The sequence below is a fragment of the Sphaerodactylus townsendi genome, linkage group LG16 (genome assembly GCF_021028975.2).
Source record: "Sphaerodactylus townsendi isolate TG3544 linkage group LG16, MPM_Stown_v2.3, whole genome shotgun sequence".
In the NCBI taxonomy this organism is placed as follows: Eukaryota; Metazoa; Chordata; class Lepidosauria; order Squamata; family Sphaerodactylidae; genus Sphaerodactylus; species Sphaerodactylus townsendi.
In genome coordinates, this window is record NC_059440.1 from 15,712,705 (window position 1) to 15,729,156 (window position 16,452).

Below are 16,452 nucleotides of genomic sequence, written 5' to 3' on the forward strand. Positions count from 1 at the left end.
TCACCTTGTGAATGTGCCAAATATGGACATCAGTTGGCTTTGCTGGCCAAGGAATAATAGTGATGTCTGGTGTGATGGTAACACAAGTCTGAGCGCAGTGTAGAATTCTGTGCTGAAGAGCATTCTAAATTGTGCAGCAGGAAATTGTGATGTTGGAATGAAATGTACAGAAGAAGCCCTTTTCCCCCTGGCTGGTCCTGTCCAGAATTTGGGTTTTGAAATCTTTCAGCAGAAACTGTCCAGGTATTTTCACCTCTATTGCTGGAAGGACCGTTCTCATATTATGGGAGAGGGAGAAGTTCTGTCTATTCACTTTCCGTCTAGTCACCTTATGCATAATTTTTGTCACCTTTGTGATGTCCCTAGTAATTATCTGTGTTCTAAATTGAATTCTTAAACACTTTCACAACGGAGAAGGTGCCTCAACCCCTCGATCGTTTTGGTTGCCCTTTTCTAGGTCCTCCAGACCAATGCCTCATTTGGCTTTGCTATCTGAAGCTAGGTATTTTGTTTATTTATTGAAGTCATACGGTGCCTTTCTGTTCCTTATAAAGCAGTTTTGAACCCAATTCAGTCTGTCTGGCTGTTTTAACCTTGAATTTCTACGGGATTAAAACCTCTGTCGTTTAACTTCTGTCCTGGTTCTTTCCCCCCACTCTGCTGTTTTCAACAGGAGTTTTTCACTGTCTCATGGACAACCCTCACAATGGTGACCAGCGATGGGCGCAAAAAAAGGCACAATGTCTTGGCTGCTGCCGGGAGACGAGGGATCGTGAAGCTGATTCATGTGGCTGCTGACTATTGCTATGGAGAAATCAAGGCCCACAAGAAGCCCATCGCTACTGCCTGCTTCAGTCCGACCACCGAGACGCATCTCTTCAGTACGTCTCCCTCTCGTTCAGATGGCTCTCGGCTTGCCTCTCGAAAGCAACAGACAGCTGTCTTTGCTTGTTCTGTATGTAAGACTGACGTGCTTGCTGCAGTTCCTAACCTGGAATTTTGCAGCCGTAACTGTCAGACGCTGCAAATTCACCTGAGACCAGTTCCTCGCATGATAAATAGTGCAGATGTTTGCCTGAACGAGCATTCAGTGCAGTCTGGAGATGCTGGACAGCAATGAGAATTGCCTGGTGGTGTACTGTTCATTTTATGAGCCTGCAATGCAGCATGCTCTCAACTGACTGCAGTGGGCTGTGATCTAGCGTGCAGTCTGGCTGAAGTGCTGTCACTTTAAAAAAGAGTGCTTGCAGGTGGGGAGAAGGGGACACTAGGGATTTGAGTCTTTCTGGACAAGGGAGCTTTATGGCTCAAAGGACATGTCAGGCAGAGGGAGAAGGGACTCCTAAATGCTTCTAGGAACAAGAGAAGTCTTCAATCTACTGAACCCATCCACAGGCCCTGATTCCTTTGACCACTGTCTTTAGAAGTAGCTGTGCAGTCACAAGGGCTATGACTACACCCCTACAGCAAAGAAAGTTTTGCTAGACGGGAGAACTCAGTGCAAAATACGACAATATCACCAGGGGCGTAACGAGGCAGCCCTGGGCAAACTGTAGCCCTGGGCAAAACCTGAGTTGGATGCCGCCCCCCCCCCCCCCCATGGGCAGCCACTCCACCACGACCAATTCTTTTTGCACATTGGTGCCTGCAAGAGGTGCGGTTTTAGACATATCAGCACCAAAATTTCAGCATATCATCAGGAGACTGTCCTTATGCTACCCCCCAGGTTTGGTGAGGTTTGGTTCAAGGAGTCCAAAGTTATGGACTCCCAAAGGGGGTGCCCCATCCCGCATTGTTTCCAATGGGAGCTAATAGGAGATGGGGGCTACAGTTTTGAGGGTCCATAACTTTGGACTCCTTGAACCAAACCTCAACAAACCTGGGGGGTAGCATAAGGACAGTCTCCTGATGATACGCTGAAAATTTGGTGCCACTAGCGCCAGGGGTAGGGAACCTGCGGCTCTCCAGATGTTCAGGAACTACAATTCCCATCAGCCCCTACCATGCTGACAGAGGCTGATGGGAATTGTAGTTCCTGAACATCTGGAGAGCCGCAGGTTCCCTACCCCTGCACTAGCCTAAAAACTCCGCCCCCTGCAGACCAAAAATGGAAAACCACTAAAAATACCCAAAACGAACCCTGCATTTTGATGCCCCCCACAAGGTGATGCCCTGGGCAGCTGCCCACCTTGCCCAATGGGCATTGCGCCCCTGAATATCACAAAGGAGGCGTAGCTGAAGTAGAGGAGGTTTTAGCACCCCACTTTTCTCTGCCTTAAGGACTCTCAAAATGGCTCATAATCACATTCACTTCCTCTCCCCACACCAGGCATTTGTGAGGTTGGTGGAGGAGTGGGGAATCACTCACAGTTCTGCAGATGAGAGTCCACCACAACACCACGCGAGAAAGGCAGGGAAACCTGAGATGGCTGCCTGTGTGTTTTCCTGCTGCCTAACTAATCTGTATTTTTCCTCCCCCTCCCAGCCGCCTCCTATGACAAGAAAATATGCGTGTGGGACATTGGCGTGCCAGACTGCGACTATAATTTCAAAGAAAGGTAATGATATAGAAGCTGCTCTTCAGGTCTGCCAGTGGGGAGTGGGAACTAAGATGTGTTTCACTTGCCAGGCAGCTGTTGGTGCTGGAGACGGTCGCTACACCTTTACGGATTGCCCTGGTGCCCTCTTGCCCGGACCGGTACTTAGTGGCTGGCTGTGAGCAAGGCTGCTTTGCCTGGGATATCAGACTGGATGAGGAGCGGCCGAAAAACAGGTGGGTTGCGTTTTCTTTCTTAGAAAATGGAGGGGGCACTGTAAATGAGTCTTCATTGGTTGTAACTTCTGCAGAACTTCTCATGGGTTAAAAACCAAACAACTTCCTCCCGGTTTTTTCCAGGCTACCTGCCTAATGCTGCCTAATGCCCCCTGCCTAATGCTGTAAAAAGTTGTTGTGGGGATAAATTGGACTGAGCAACTAGCCTAAGACCATTTATTATTATTATTATTATTATTATTATTATTATTATTATTATTATTATTATTATTATTATTATTATTATTATTATTTGGGTTTATAGACCGCCCTCCCCCGGAGGGCTCAGGGCGGTGCACAACATATTTATTGACTTTTCAGGGCTGATTTTTGGAACTTAAGCTCTTGTTGTCAGCCAAATCTCCAGCATGGACAACGTTAGGGATTCTGTCCTGATTTCCCTTTTCCCCCAACAGTCTCTTAGTCACCACTTCTTTTTTTTAAAGAAACCCATGAAGGCTGAAATGGATAAAAATTTGGTGATTCGCCATAGAAGGGTTGGTTGGTTTCCTTTCCGCCCCCTGTGACTGCTCTCTTTCAACGTTTCAGACCTCATGAAGTGGAGTTCCAGTTCCCGGATGATAAAGGGAACGAGACTTCTTCCCACCGGGTGGATGGCCTGGCCTTTTTGAACGAAGACATTGTGGGTAGGGAATCTGCGTCTGAATTAAGCGTTTAATTTTTGCTCGTGCAATCATGTTCCTGAAAGCTAAAAACCCAGTAGCTAAACCAAATCTACATCCATGCTTGCAATAGAGTGAGTTAGAATCAGCAACCATTTCTGCCAGGAAATTGTGCAACCGCACTTGGAGTACTGTGTCCAGTTCTGGTCGCCGCATCTCAAAAAGGATATTGAGGAGATAGAAAAAGTGCAGAGAAGGGCAACAAGGATGATTGAGGGACTGGAGCACCTTCCCTATGAGGAGAGGCTGCAGCGTTTGGGACTCTTTAGTTTGGAAGGCTGAGGGGGGGGATATGATTGAAGTCTACAAGTATGCATGGGGTGAGAAATGTTGACAGAGAGAATTTTCTCCCATCCTCACAATACTAGAACCAGGGGGCATACCCTGAAAATGCTGGGGAAAGTGGGACTAATAAAGGAAACAGTTCTTCGCAATAGTGTGATTGGTGTTTGGAATATGCTGCCACAGGAGGTGGTGATGGCCACTAACCTGGATAGCTTTAAAAGGGGCTTGGACAGATTTATGGAGGAGAAGTCGATTTATGGCTACCAATCTTGATCCTCTTTGATCTGAGATTACAAATGCCTTAACAGTCCAGGTGCTCGGGAGCAACAGCCGCAGAGGGCCATTGCTTTCACATCCTACATGTGAGCTCCCAAAGGCACCTGGTGGGCCACTGCGAGTAGCAGAGAGCTGGACTAGATGGACTCTGGTCTGATCTAGCTGGCTTGTTCTTATGTTCTTAAATTAGTTAGATTACTGTTGATATTCTAAACAGAGTCATGGCCTTCTAGATCCACTGAAGTCAGTGGGCTTAGAGAGATGTGCACAGGTGGCTAGAGCCTTTGGCTTTGGCATGCACAAGGTCCCACCTAGGTTCAGTCTCTGGCGCCTCCAGTTAAAGGAAGAAATGGAAGAAGAGTTGGTTTCGATACCCTATTTTCTCTACCTCAAAGGAATCACAAAGCAGCTAGCAATCCTCTTCCCTTCCTCTCCCCACCACAGACACCCTGTGAGGTAGATGGGGATGCGAGTTCTGAGACTGGTGACTAGCCCAAGGTCACCCAGCAGGCTTAATGTGTAGGAGTGGGGAAACAAGCCCAGTTCACCAGATTAGAGTCCACTCCTCTTAACTACTGCATCATGCTGGCTTTCAGGCGGCAGCTGTTGAGAAGGACTTCCTCTTCCTGGGCCCTGGAGAGAAACTGCCTGTAAGAAGAGACAGTAGCTGGGCTTGAAAGACCAATGGTCTGCCTCCAGGCACATACCCCTGTGTGTGTGTGTTGAAGCTGCTTTGTGAATCAGCTACATTCTCTTTTTGCTTTGTGAATCAGCTACATTCTCTGCTAACATTCTCTTTTCACTCCAGCAGATGGGGTATGCTTGAAAGGAATGCTCCATCAGTTCTTTCCCTGTGATTCAATTCTTTACCTGTGTATGTTTTGCAGGCTGTAAAGGTCCCCCACCCCCAGCAATTGACTACTGGAAATCTGCAGTTCCTCCTCATTTCTAAGACTTCACCAGGCATTGCAGATTCCCTTCCAAGCCTAACTTTTGTAACTATGAAAGCCCAGAAACTTGGTTTTTAAAAGAAACATTTTAAGTACATTTTTCGAAAGGTCACAGCTCTTAGATGGACCAAAGACCTGCGGGGTGGGGCAGCTTGCTATGCCCAAATGTTTCAGCCTGGTTTTTTGCTTAAATTTGCAGGAGAAAGAATATCTTTTTCTGGCCCTTTTCATTCTAGACGATAGTGAAACCAGACTACAGTTCAGAAGGCAAAGATTAAAAGCTCCACATTTATTGGGTCTAAATTCTATCTTGTGCATGGAATTGTTTCAACATGCAGATCACTGGATAGCCCTGTTAATTAGCTGGCTGCTTTATCATCTGTACCAAATATTTATTTATTTATTTATTTATTTATAATCAATTTTATATACCGCCCCTCCCCCGAAGGGCTCTGGGCGGTAAACATCATCATACCAAACAATCACATTAAAACCCAGTTAAAACAGCGAATGAAACAAAATTACAGCGGCGTCCAGCGTAAAACTTCATAAAATATAATAAACCCACCCTGGAAGAAACAAACCCAGAGAGCTGAGGCCCCATAAATTAAGGGCCCAGAATGTAAAAAGGCGGGGGGAGGAGGGCGCACATCAGCGGCCGGCCCCTCCGAACGCCCGGTGGAACAATTCGGTCTTGCAGGCCCTGCGGAACTCTCCAAGATCCCGCAGGGCCCGGATAGCTGATGGTAAAGTGTTCCACCAGGCAGGGGCCAGGGCTGTAAAGGCCCTGGCCCGGGTAGAGGCCAGCCGCATCATCGAGGGGCTGGGGACCACCAGCAAATATGGCTTCACTACTGCCCTGTGAGGTAGGCTGTTGTCCCATTTTACAACTGAGAGAGAAATTAGCCAAGGGCATGGCTGAAGCAGGACTCCAATCATGGGCTTAATTCAGATCTTTCCGCAGCAGCTGGATTGCAGTACATTTTTTTCTTACAGGTTATCATAATCAACAGACATTTCGCTTTCTAAGAAAAAAAATGCCTGGGTGCAAAGCCTGTTTCCCTCTTTCCTCCACAGTTACCAAAAGTTCTAAGATGGGGTCCATAAACCTTTGGAGCTGGAGCCGCTCTTTCAAAGAACAGGGGAAAGGGTCTCGGAGGACAGTTCAGGCGGTCATTCTGGCGGAACTGGAGTGGTCCTCAACAGATCTGCCTTACCTCACCCTCAGCACATGCCCAAGTAAGTGTCTTCTGAGTTACACGCTTAAGAAAACTTCCAGGTTGAAAATGGTATGCTTTGATTTGACACGGGCTTTGTGGTTCTCTCGCAGCAGAAGAGTATGTATTCTGTGGTGACGAGGCAGGAAGCGTGTGGCTGTACGACCTCAGCAACCACTTGTCTGCTCTGAGTGCTACCAAGGAAGACCGGGCGACCAAGAGAATAGGACCTGCACAGGTAGAGAAGTGGCTCAACTTCTTGGGTTCATGGCTTGGGCCCCACTCACAGTTAGTTACCAGATTGGCCTAGATTTGAGTCTAGTTGTAACTTCAGAGACCAACAAGTTCTTTGGGATACAAGCTTTTGCAAATCAATTGCTCCCCTCCCCTCAGAATCTTGTTGATTTCTAAGATGCTTCTGTACTTGAATCTGGCTGTTATACTGCAGACCAAGACATCTTCCTTTTTGAATTACATTTTATATTAAATTTGTATGCAACATTTAAAAAGTTTTGGGCTATTGGAGCTGCCAAATGGCAGGCTGGTTTCCTCGGAGCAGTTGCACAAAATTTCCTCCAAGACATTTGAGACGGATGCAGGAAAGATCTGTTTAATTTTCTGATGTATTGATCTGGTTCATATTTTTACTTTTCTCGCGGGGGAGGGGAGGTCAGAGTTCCGAAGCCAGAGGAAGTAATGCCTAAAGCGTCTAATTCACTATTGAATTATTGGTAGCTGGGCAGGGAGGAGGGGAGTGAGCTTTAGGCCAGCTGTTAGGCAAAGGTAACTTCTCTGCACTTCCACAATATGGTCAGGAAGGTTCACATCTATAACACAAGAGGGACAGGAATTCTGTTTTTCTGGGGCTGTAATTATGGTCAGGCTGTTGGGTGGGATCAAAAGGCATCTAATTCAATTTCCTTTGAGCTGAGTTGGAAGAAAGATGGCTCCCTCACATCTAAGCCTTTCAGACAGCCATATAGAAACCTGCTGAGTTTGTTCATTGAGAGCCCAAGTCTTTCTAACAGAGAAAACAACTGCTTCTTTGCATTTTGTGTATCTCATTTAGCAAGTGAGGCTGAGGGGGAGCGATTATGTCCTCCATACGTAGTTCAGGGTTTATTTACAGGGTTTATTTATTTCATATATTTAAAACACACTGGTGTATATAGTTAATGGAGCATGTAATAAAAAAACAGTTGGAGTAAGTTTTATTATTGATATAAGCTTAGTATAAGCTTTTGTGTTCAATCACACTTCTTCAGACATGAAAGCTTATGTCAAGAACAAAACTTGGTTGGGTCTTAAAGGTGCCACCAGACTCAAAAATGTTCCTGCTGTTTCACGCCAACAGTTACCTATTTGAATCTAGGAGCATGTAACAGTTACTTCTCGTGAAAACTCTAGAAACGCATCCATCTGGTTCACTGAAGTACAGTTTCCTGTTCATGTGAACATATGCAGTATTAGGAGTTGTCCATCCTTCCTTTTTTCCTGATAGTCTACACATTATCTTGACTTCTCGTCTTGTGAACATGGGCAATGCATGTATCAGCACACACAATGCATGTATCAGCACACAAAAAACCCAAGTCCACGTCTCTCACTCAGCCCCTCTGACTCCCCGCAGGTTCTCAAGTGGCCGGAACTGAAAGCAAACGGAGAGCCCTTGACGGACGTCTTGGTGAACAATGTGGTCGCGGACCCCTCCTTCACCTACCTGGTTGCTCTGACTGATGTAAACATTGCTGCGATATGGAAGAAAGCCTAGCTGGCTTGGCTTGCCGCCCGCCCCCAAAGGAGAAGAACCTCATTTTTCGTCCTGTTTCAGTAGTGCAGTATTTGTGACCGTTCACAGAGAATAACCCAGAAGGGGAGGTTTTACGTTCATGTTATCAATGCAAGAGAAATCAACTAAAAAGGGTTGGTTAGAACCATGTCTTGTTATTGCCAATACCTGCATCTCTTAACTGTGAGTTTGCTTCATTGGTGTATTAAGTGTATTTGTTTTATAGAAAGACAGTATTTAATAAAACTTGATACCAGATTATCTCAGGTTTTTTTTTTTTAGTGTAGTTAGGAAGAACGGTTGGCCAGAAACAGAATGATGTTCTTCTTGTAGAGTAGGTAGCAATAGATCAAAAATACAAACAAAAGGGTTTAGAAAATCTTAACGTGCCCTCCTCCAGCCCTGCAAATTTTAATTAATGAGGCAAATGTTTTTGTATTTTGTCAATTCTCAGAAGAGACCATTCCACACACCTCGCATTAACAGTAGCACAAGCCCTCTGCTGTCTTTTAGGTTTTTTGTTTTTTTGTAACAAAGAACCAATTGATAAACGTCCTCTCTAAGAAAATAAAGATCAGGGGTCATAATCTCACATATCAGAACTAAAGTTTTATTAGGCAACAAACATTGTATCTATCACTGAATGAAACTTACACAGAAGTCAGGGAACAACATTCCTTAGGAGCTACAAAGCAACAAATGAGGATTTACAAACATGAAAAAAAACAGTTATTTACAAAGTTGATGCTAAACGGCATGAAATTATTCAATCCCTTCTTGTCTGTCTTTTATGGCAACCTGAAAGAGAAGAGACAGAAGTGACTTAGTGCAGTTTGGCCTATCCGATAAAAAGGAAGCAGCTTAGAATTTCAAATAAAGCCGCTGCCTGTGTTGGGTTGCTGGACCATCTGCTAAGGATCCCTTTTTCAGACCAACTCTGTCCTTGCCCTATTCAGTCAGTGGACTCCTTGTACATATTTGTCTGCAATGCCCTTATGTGTCCCATGTTTTATGCCATGCTTTAATAAACGGTCTGAATTTTCTCAAGCGACTTCAGTAGAAAAGGTTCAATTCCTCTTAGAGGACTCTTTTTGCACTTTTTTGCTGCTCATTTTTAGAGGCCGCAGAGAAGAGTCGACGGGAGGTGTTCTTAGATATGGGTCTTATTTCAATTCTATGGTTTTAGTGTTAAGAACTCAGTTTGAGAACAGAAAGAAAAGTCTTTTTTTTCATGAAAGAAAAAGACTATGTAGACAGGAGAGTCTGGATCTTCCTGGTCCCACCCATTCTTCCTTCCCCAGTTCTATGTGATTGTCCCTCCTCCTACCGCCAAATTACTCACCCCTCCCCCTCCCAAAGTAGCCACTGATCTTACGTTCTAACAGTCTGTCTATCAGGTTCTCCAAATTCCTGGCTTTAATATGTTTTTAAAACAGCCTAAATCCTTTATCTCTTCCACAAAAAAAGATTAAGTGGTGGGGATTCAGAGGACCTGGAAGATTGTTATAATACTGTAAAATATGTCAATTACCAGAGGGGAAATTGGCCACCGTGCGGGGCTGGGGCAGGGAAAACCTAACACATGGAAGCCCTGTTGCCACTGTGCTCTAAAAACAGCCACAATAGCGACAGGGAAACCACCCAAACCTGTCTGTGTGGAAGATGCCCATGCCATGAAAGTCATGTCAAGATTCAGTGTGGGATGCTAACTTACCCGGAACCTTTCCTCCAGTAGAGAGAGCTCGCTGATGAGATCGGTGATAGCATTGGTGAAGGCTTCCTGGGGACTGTAGTCAGGAGTGGTCTGAACACGAATGATAATCTTATGCTCAAGGGGGTGAGGGACTTTGTATCCAGCAAACAGCACCTGAGGATCTTTCAATAACTGCCTGAGGGAGAGAAAGGGACAGGCAAAATGATCCTGTTACGAAAACCAGAACTGCTGTGCTCCATCCCTGCGGAATAATCCAGCAGTTTGACAGTGGGGCCAGCCAGATGTATCAGGAAATTTAACCGAAAACAAGAAAAGCAACATCTTTCCTTTAGTTTTCTTCAACCTCCTGTATGTTTTTAATATGTCTTATCTCCCGTGAGCATGAAAATTCTATTCTGCTATGAGAACTAGAAGCTCCAGTGTTATTTATTGAAAACTACAACACATCACTTGTCTCCTGAGCACAAACATAATAAAAACAACAGTACAAGTAACTGGTTGTTGTGGTTCTGGGCTGTGTGGCAGTGGTCTGGTAGATCTTGTCCTTAACCTGTACCAAAACACGGCCACACAGCCTGGAAAACCCACAACAACCAGTTGAATCCGGCTGTGAAAGCCTTCGACAATACACAGTACAAGCAAGATTTTAAAACTCTCACAGGTAACAGCCTAAAACACTTTATTAAACTCCTTAACGCATAAACCAGTACAGCATCAAACCAAGACAGAAGCTAGCAAAAGTTTCTGTCAACCTAAAAAAGGACTGGGGGTGGAGGTGGACCCCTCCATTTAACTAGAACTGCGAGAAAAAAATACCCCCTTTTTTTCACCATGTTACCCTGGTGATCCTTCTAAATAAGCACCATAAATTGTTACTCACGACTTAATGATATTCCCAAGTGTGTGGTCTTCCTTGTTGATAGTAAACAAACAGGCATTTGGTACTTTGGTATCCTTGTTTATTGTAATCCTGGGGAAGGCAACATAGAGGTTATGAAGGGCAATGTTTACACTACTTAATGGATAGGCCTACAGAAGCTACTCCCAGCATTTTGCTATGGGATGAGTGCTTGAAGGGCTAATGTAGTTAAAGAGCATTCCTTTGCTGCCCGTGTATAACTAAATTATGGAAATACCAGCAGGCAAACTGCTACAGTAATTACAATGGGCTGTCAGCCCCCTGCCTTTCATCATAACACCCTCCCTTCCATCCTAAATGGATGTATTGTAAGTGTAACGCTATGAGTAAGGCCCACGAGGTACACACAGAACATAGGGAGCAACTGCTATGGTGTTTCACAAGCTGATTACACACAAGGTGTCTGCTGCACAGTGGAGGTGAATGTCTGTTGCAGCAAGATTTCTTGTATGGACATATTGCTTCAAGTCCCGCTTTCATTTCCCACTCTCTCTACAGCAAGCGAGACCACTTCCAGCACAATTTGCCAGTGAGTACAGTGGGCCCGGACACCTTCCCCCCTCCCCTGTTAACAGCTTCTTGTCAAAGGAAAGGAGTTCACTGACATGGGCTTAGCCAAAACACACCAACTTGTCATTCTCATATTGATATATCGAGATATCAATGTAATAATAGCAAAATGCTTGGAAATAACAAGTCTCTTACAGCAAGGTCTTTCACAGCACCTGCTATTAGACCCCCTTTATCTTCAGGGATGTCTACCATAGCAGCCTCACTTCTGGACTCCTATTCACATACACACCCTATTTTGAACTGAACCACCCCTGTCAAATTCCTTCCTTTTTTTCCGTAGGGAGGGCAGTTCACTTTTCATGCACCTTCCCAACTCGATGTAGTAGTTAAGAGAAAGTGGTCTCCAATCTGGAGAAGCGGATTTGATTCCCCACTCCTCCACATGAAGCCTGCTGGGTGACTTTGGACTAGGCACAGTTGCCTCGAACTCTCAGCCCCACCTATCTCACAAGGTGTCTGTTGTGATGAGAGGAAGGGAAGGAGTTTGTAAACCACCTTGAATCTCCTTATTGTTGGGGGGGAAAGCGGGGTATAAATCCAAACGCTACTTTTTTCTGCCTCTCTCTCCTTACCAGAGGTCTGCCACCTGCGGCTCTCCAGATGTTCAAGGACTACAAATCCCATCAGCCCCTGCCAGCATGACCAATTGGCCATGCTGGCAGGGGCTGGTGGGAATTGTAGTCCATGAACATCTGGAGAGCCGCAGGTTGCAGACCCCTGCATGGCCCTTATTCCACACCCCTTTCTCCAGACCATTTTAAAGCATATTAAAAGTTAATGGAAGTTCAACAAGGTTTGGAGTCACCTGGTTGAACTTCAGATGCCCGGGAGAGAACCTGCGCATCCCTGCATCCAAGGATAACATTCAAGCCCATTGCTGGCCAAAGTCCTCCCACTTTCATCGCCCCCATTCCCATTCCCCCCCGACTTCCTTCCCTTCTCCACTCACTTTTGCTCCCCCTTGAAGAGCAAGAAGGACTCGAAGGCCGGAGGTGCGTTCATCTCTCTCCGCTCTTCTGGTAGCTAACGCAAGAACTTCCACTTCCGGGTAACTTCTGGGCCGCTTTCGGGTTCACAAAGTGACGGGAGAGCGCAAGAGCGGCAGCTCCCCCTGGGGGCTTGGAGGAGGAAATCGGAAGCCGCCTCTTTGAGCAAGAGACTGTGCTAGGGCGCCCTCTAAAGGAGGCCAGGGATCTCGCAAGCTTCCCTCCCTCTTTAAATCCTGTCCAGATTAAACATTTTTTTTCATCCAAAACGTTATGTCCACGCGGCAAATGCCCGTTATAACGATCGTTATCACGGCGGCACTGACCATCATAACGCGGCAAATGCCCGTTATAACGATCGTTATACCGTTATAACAACCGTTATACCTGGCATTTGCCGCGTTATAATGGTCAGTGCCGCCATGATAACGATAGTTATAACGGGCATTTCCCGAGTTATAATGGTCAGTGCCGTCGTTGTGACGATCGTTTTGGACAAAGTGTAAACTACAAGAGCTTATTCCGGTGTTTGAAGGGGGGAAATATGAATGACTCCCATTTGTGGCTTTTCTGGACTTCTTCCGCTCAGGACTCGACCTCCCAATTCTCCCCACACAACCCCCCTCCAAATGTGAATGTGCTTATCTCCATGTTTGCAGAGGCGTAATTGCAGAGGCGTAATTCTAGCAGGGGCTTAAGGAGGCAAACTGGAGCCCTGGGCAAAACCTGCCTTCAGCCCCGCCCCCCTTGGCCTGGCTCCCTCGGGCCCCCTCCCCCCCTTCCCCCCCCCCCCCGCCCGTCCTGATCGGCTGCCGCAGCTGAGGAGAATCTGCCCCACAGTGCTCGGGAGAGCCCCCCCCCCCTCCCCTGGACCACGCCACGCTGCCCGCCGCCTTCGCACGAGACCGCACGTGGATGTTATGGCGGGATTCCGCTATCTTCCCAAGCCTCTTGGATCTTGGCAGCCCCTTTGGACAATGTAGCCGAGAGCCCCTCCTAGGGCGCCACCTTCGCACGAAGGCCCACGTCGAGGTTGTGGCGTGTCCGAGCCTCTTTGGGCGTGGGAGCCGCTGGGGGTGCTGCTGCTGCCCTCCAGTGGCCAAAGGTGTGAATTACAAGCGCAACTACCCCCCAACGCGGCATTTCTCAGGTTATAGTTGCTATAATGTGGCGTGTTGGGGCCTCTTTGGGCAGGGGAGCCGCTGGGAGCACTGTTGCTGCCCTCCGGTGGCCAAAGGCATGAACTACAAGCGCGGCTCACACTCTGGGCGCCACCCTGCAAAGGGGCTTTTACTCCAAAGAGGCTCTGACACTATGCAATCTCGACGTGCGGCCTCGTGCGAAGGCGGCGCCTGAGAAAGGCCGCCCTAGGCTCTCGGCTCCATTGTCCAAAGGGGCTGCCAGCTCCAAGAGGCTTGAAACGTTAGTGGAGTCGCCCACAACCTGCACCTGCGGTCTTGTTCGAAGGCGGCGCCCTGAGAAGAGTCGTCCGGGACTGCTGGCATCCCTTTTGTACAGGAGCCCCTTGGCCAAAGAGCCTCAGAAAGTTAGCGCCCGCCCCCCCCAACCTGCACATGAGGTCCCGTGCGAAGGCGGCGGTCAGAGTGGCGCTGTTGGAATCCACTCTGCACAGGGGTCGGACCCCCTCTCCCAGGAGCGCTGGGAAGCTCAGGGGCCGGCAGATGTGCAAGACGTCATTTCTGGTCCCCTCTTACAGGAGAGAAAGGGGGGATATAAATCCAAACTCCTCCTCCTCTTCCCCATAAAGACTCTCCCACTTTTCTGAAAAGCTCAAGCTGGGGCGGGGGGCTGGCTCCTGGCAACCGCTCCTTGGGGCCTGGGCTCCCCCCCAAAAAACCCTGCCCCCCTCTTTCAAGAATAGAGGCCACACACAGCTGCTTTCTTTTAAATAGATTACATAGGTGTCAAACTCACAGCCCTCCAGATGTTATGGACTACAGTTCCCATCATCCCCTGCAACCATCATGCTGGCAGGGGATGATGGAAACTGTAGTCCATAACATGTGGAGGGCCGCAAGTTTGACACCTGTGCTCTACAGGGTAGCTGGACACCTCATGGGGTTACAGTTGTTCTCCTGGTAGGATTGCCAACATCCAGGTGGTACCTGGAGATCTCCTGCTATTACAGTTGATCTCCAGGTGACAACGTTAAGTTCTCCTGAAAAGAGTGGCTGCTTTGGAGGGTGAACTCTATGGCATCATGGATTTCAGGGTCCAAAATCAGACATTCACTCTACAGCAGCAGCTAGTGGGTGGTGGCGTGAACAGGTACTGTTCCTTCAATTACACCCTGCTTTACTCCCCAATGGAGACCCCAAACAGGTCCACATTCATTCAGAGAATACTGTCTCTAGCAGAGGAAGACATTTGTGAAGAGAAGGTTAAGAGGTGACATGGTAATCATGTTTCGATCTTTGAAGGGATGTCATGTTGGTGAGGGAGCAAGCTTGTTTTCTACAGCTCCAGAGGCTAGGACCAGGAGTAATGGGTTCAAGGTGAAGGAAAAGAGATTCCACCTAAACATCAGGGAAAACTGCCTGACATTAAGGGCTGTCCAACAGTGGAATGCACTACCTCGGAGTGTGGTGGAGTCTCCTTCTTTGGAGGCTTTTAAAGAGAAGCTGGATGGCCATTAGGAGTGTGTTGATTGTGTATTCCTGCATTGCAGGGGGTTGGACTTGATGGCCCTTGGGATTTCTTCCAAGTTTATAATGCTATGTTTGGCTCAGAACTGCTTTGCATTCTATGGAACTTCCCCGCATTTTGTGACTGGACAGAGTCATTTTGTTGTGGCACCATCTCACCAGGACAGCCATTTTGCTAATGACACCCAGTGGCTGTTTTCAGAAAGGGCGACAAGTTATGGAGCCCTGCAATCTTACAGATTATAATTCAAAAAACCAAAATGACATGACCCCATCCTGCCTCAGCTTTGAAACCGGCGCTGAGGGTAGGTGGAAATGGTGGGTTACAAAATCAGACCCGAGTTGGAGCTCCTTCCTAAAATTGCTTTATTGTGCGTTCAGAGTTTCTCCGGCTTGCAGAATGGTGGTTTCCGTGCAGCCCCCCCCACAAAGGCTGAAGCCCCCCTTTCCCCTTCCTTGGTCCATTTTAGCCAGATGGCAACAGCGCCTGTTTATTCGTCTTCAACTATGCAACAGTACAGAAAAAAAAATTGCTCATTGCCTAACTGGGAAAGGGGAAAAAAAATGAGGATGTAGCTCAGGGGTGTCCAACTCTGGCGCAACAGGCTACAATTGGCCATGCTGGCAGGGGCTGATGGGAAGCGTAGTCCATCAACTTCTGGGGTGCCAGACTTGGACATCCCTGATGTAGCTGGATCATCTCCAAAGTTCCATGTAGTCCAAGATCCCAGTTCCCACAATAGTCAATTGGATGGATTGAGAGGCCCACAAATGAAGTACCAAGGCCAATACCTCCCTTTGTTGGTGTCTTCCACCTAACAACTGGTTTTCAAGAAGATATATTGCCTCTGAACATGAAAATGCCATTATGATGGAACCCACTGATAGACCTCTCTCCTACCAACGTGCCCAATTCCATTTTAAAACCAGCAAATCCACTGTCACAAGCAGCAAGAGCCACTAGCCTGGATGGGCCTCTTTTGTTCAGTTCTGAGAGCACACTGGGGCCACTCGCTCTATACGGTGAGCTAGGAGTTGCCCATCTTCTGGTCTTTGGAGAATCAGCCCCCACCCTACCCAAGCATGAGTGTAAGTCCAGAGAGACTCATTTCAAGGCATTTGGCTGCAGTTCTGGTGGCCGGGGCAGAATCGGGCACGGCCCAAACAACTGGTTTGTTCCGGAGTCACGTCTGCAGATCCACCAGGCAGTTCCGCTCCTGATCAGCCAGATCCGTCAAGTGGGAGAGTTCCTTGTCGTAAACTTCCTCCAGGTCCTGCAGCACGCGGAAGAGCTGGGTCGGTCCATCAGCATTGCTAAGGTCTGCAGCAGGAAAGAGACACAAACGGAGGGATGAAACGAGCCACTTGTGGCCACTGCAAGATACAGCAGGAGGCTGGGCAAACTGAGCTTCCCTTGGACCCAGCAGAAGAGGTGCCCACTGAGGCTGTGCTGGGTGGACAAGCGGTCCAATGCAAGACTTGGAAGGGAGTAATACATTCAGTGTTTCTTAGCTGTCAACTCACATCTGATTTATGGTGACCCTGGTGGGGTTTTTAAGATAAGAGACAGAAAGAAGAAGAA

General features: G+C 47.4%; 3 protein-coding genes across 5 annotated transcripts in view; 1 reads left to right on the forward strand and 2 right to left on the reverse strand.

Moving 5' to 3' along the window:
* Positions 1-9,055, forward strand: part of LRWD1 (leucine rich repeats and WD repeat domain containing 1) — a 40,457-nt gene extending 31,402 nt beyond the window's left edge. For 2 of the 3 annotated variants that reach the window (XM_048518542.1, XM_048518545.1), the window contains exons 10-16: positions 674-881; positions 2,486-2,558; positions 2,630-2,773; positions 3,362-3,459; positions 6,084-6,245; positions 6,337-6,461; positions 7,854-9,055. In XM_048518542.1, the coding sequence (XP_048374499.1) occupies positions 674-881; positions 2,486-2,558; positions 2,630-2,773; positions 3,362-3,459; positions 6,084-6,245; positions 6,337-6,461; positions 7,854-7,994 (951 nt within the window). In that variant the 3' untranslated portion in view covers positions 7,995-9,055. The remainder of the gene's footprint in view (positions 1-673; positions 882-2,485; positions 2,559-2,629; positions 2,774-3,361; positions 3,460-6,083; positions 6,246-6,336; positions 6,462-7,853) is intronic. The other variant, XM_048518544.1, reaches the window with a different exon arrangement.
* POLR2J (RNA polymerase II subunit J) lies at positions 8,602-12,324 on the reverse strand. The gene is made up of 4 exons (XM_048518547.1): positions 12,168-12,324; positions 10,607-10,696; positions 9,727-9,901; positions 8,602-8,810 (listed from the first exon to the last, which is right to left on the reverse strand). The coding sequence occupies exons 1-4, from the start codon at positions 12,218-12,220 to the stop codon at positions 8,775-8,777; spliced, it is 354 nt and encodes a 117-aa protein (XP_048374504.1). The 5' UTR covers positions 12,221-12,324; the 3' UTR covers positions 8,602-8,774.
* A 2,898-nt stretch (positions 12,325-15,222) lies between these two features.
* The window catches only part of LOC125446011 (ras GTPase-activating protein 4-like), a 42,692-nt gene continuing 41,462 nt past the window's right edge, over positions 15,223-16,452 (reverse strand). Inside the window, 1 exon segment of the mRNA XM_048519478.1 lies at positions 15,223-16,191. Coding sequence (XP_048375435.1) covers positions 16,055-16,191 — 137 coding nt within the window. The 3' untranslated portion in view covers positions 15,223-16,054.

Coding starts and splice junctions, on each gene's coding strand:
- POLR2J (XM_048518547.1), bottom strand. CDS start 12,220: ATGAACGCACCTCCGGCCTTCGAGTCCTTCTTGCTCTTCAAGGGGGAG. Junction 10,697..12,167: donor CTCTTCAAGGGGGAGCAAAA/GTGAGTGGAGAA, acceptor TGCCTTCCCCAG/GATTACAATAAACAAGGATA. Junction 8,811..9,726: donor TACTGGAGGAAAGGTTCCGG/GTAAGTTAGCAT, acceptor CTTCTCTTTCAG/GTTGCCATAAAAGACAGACA.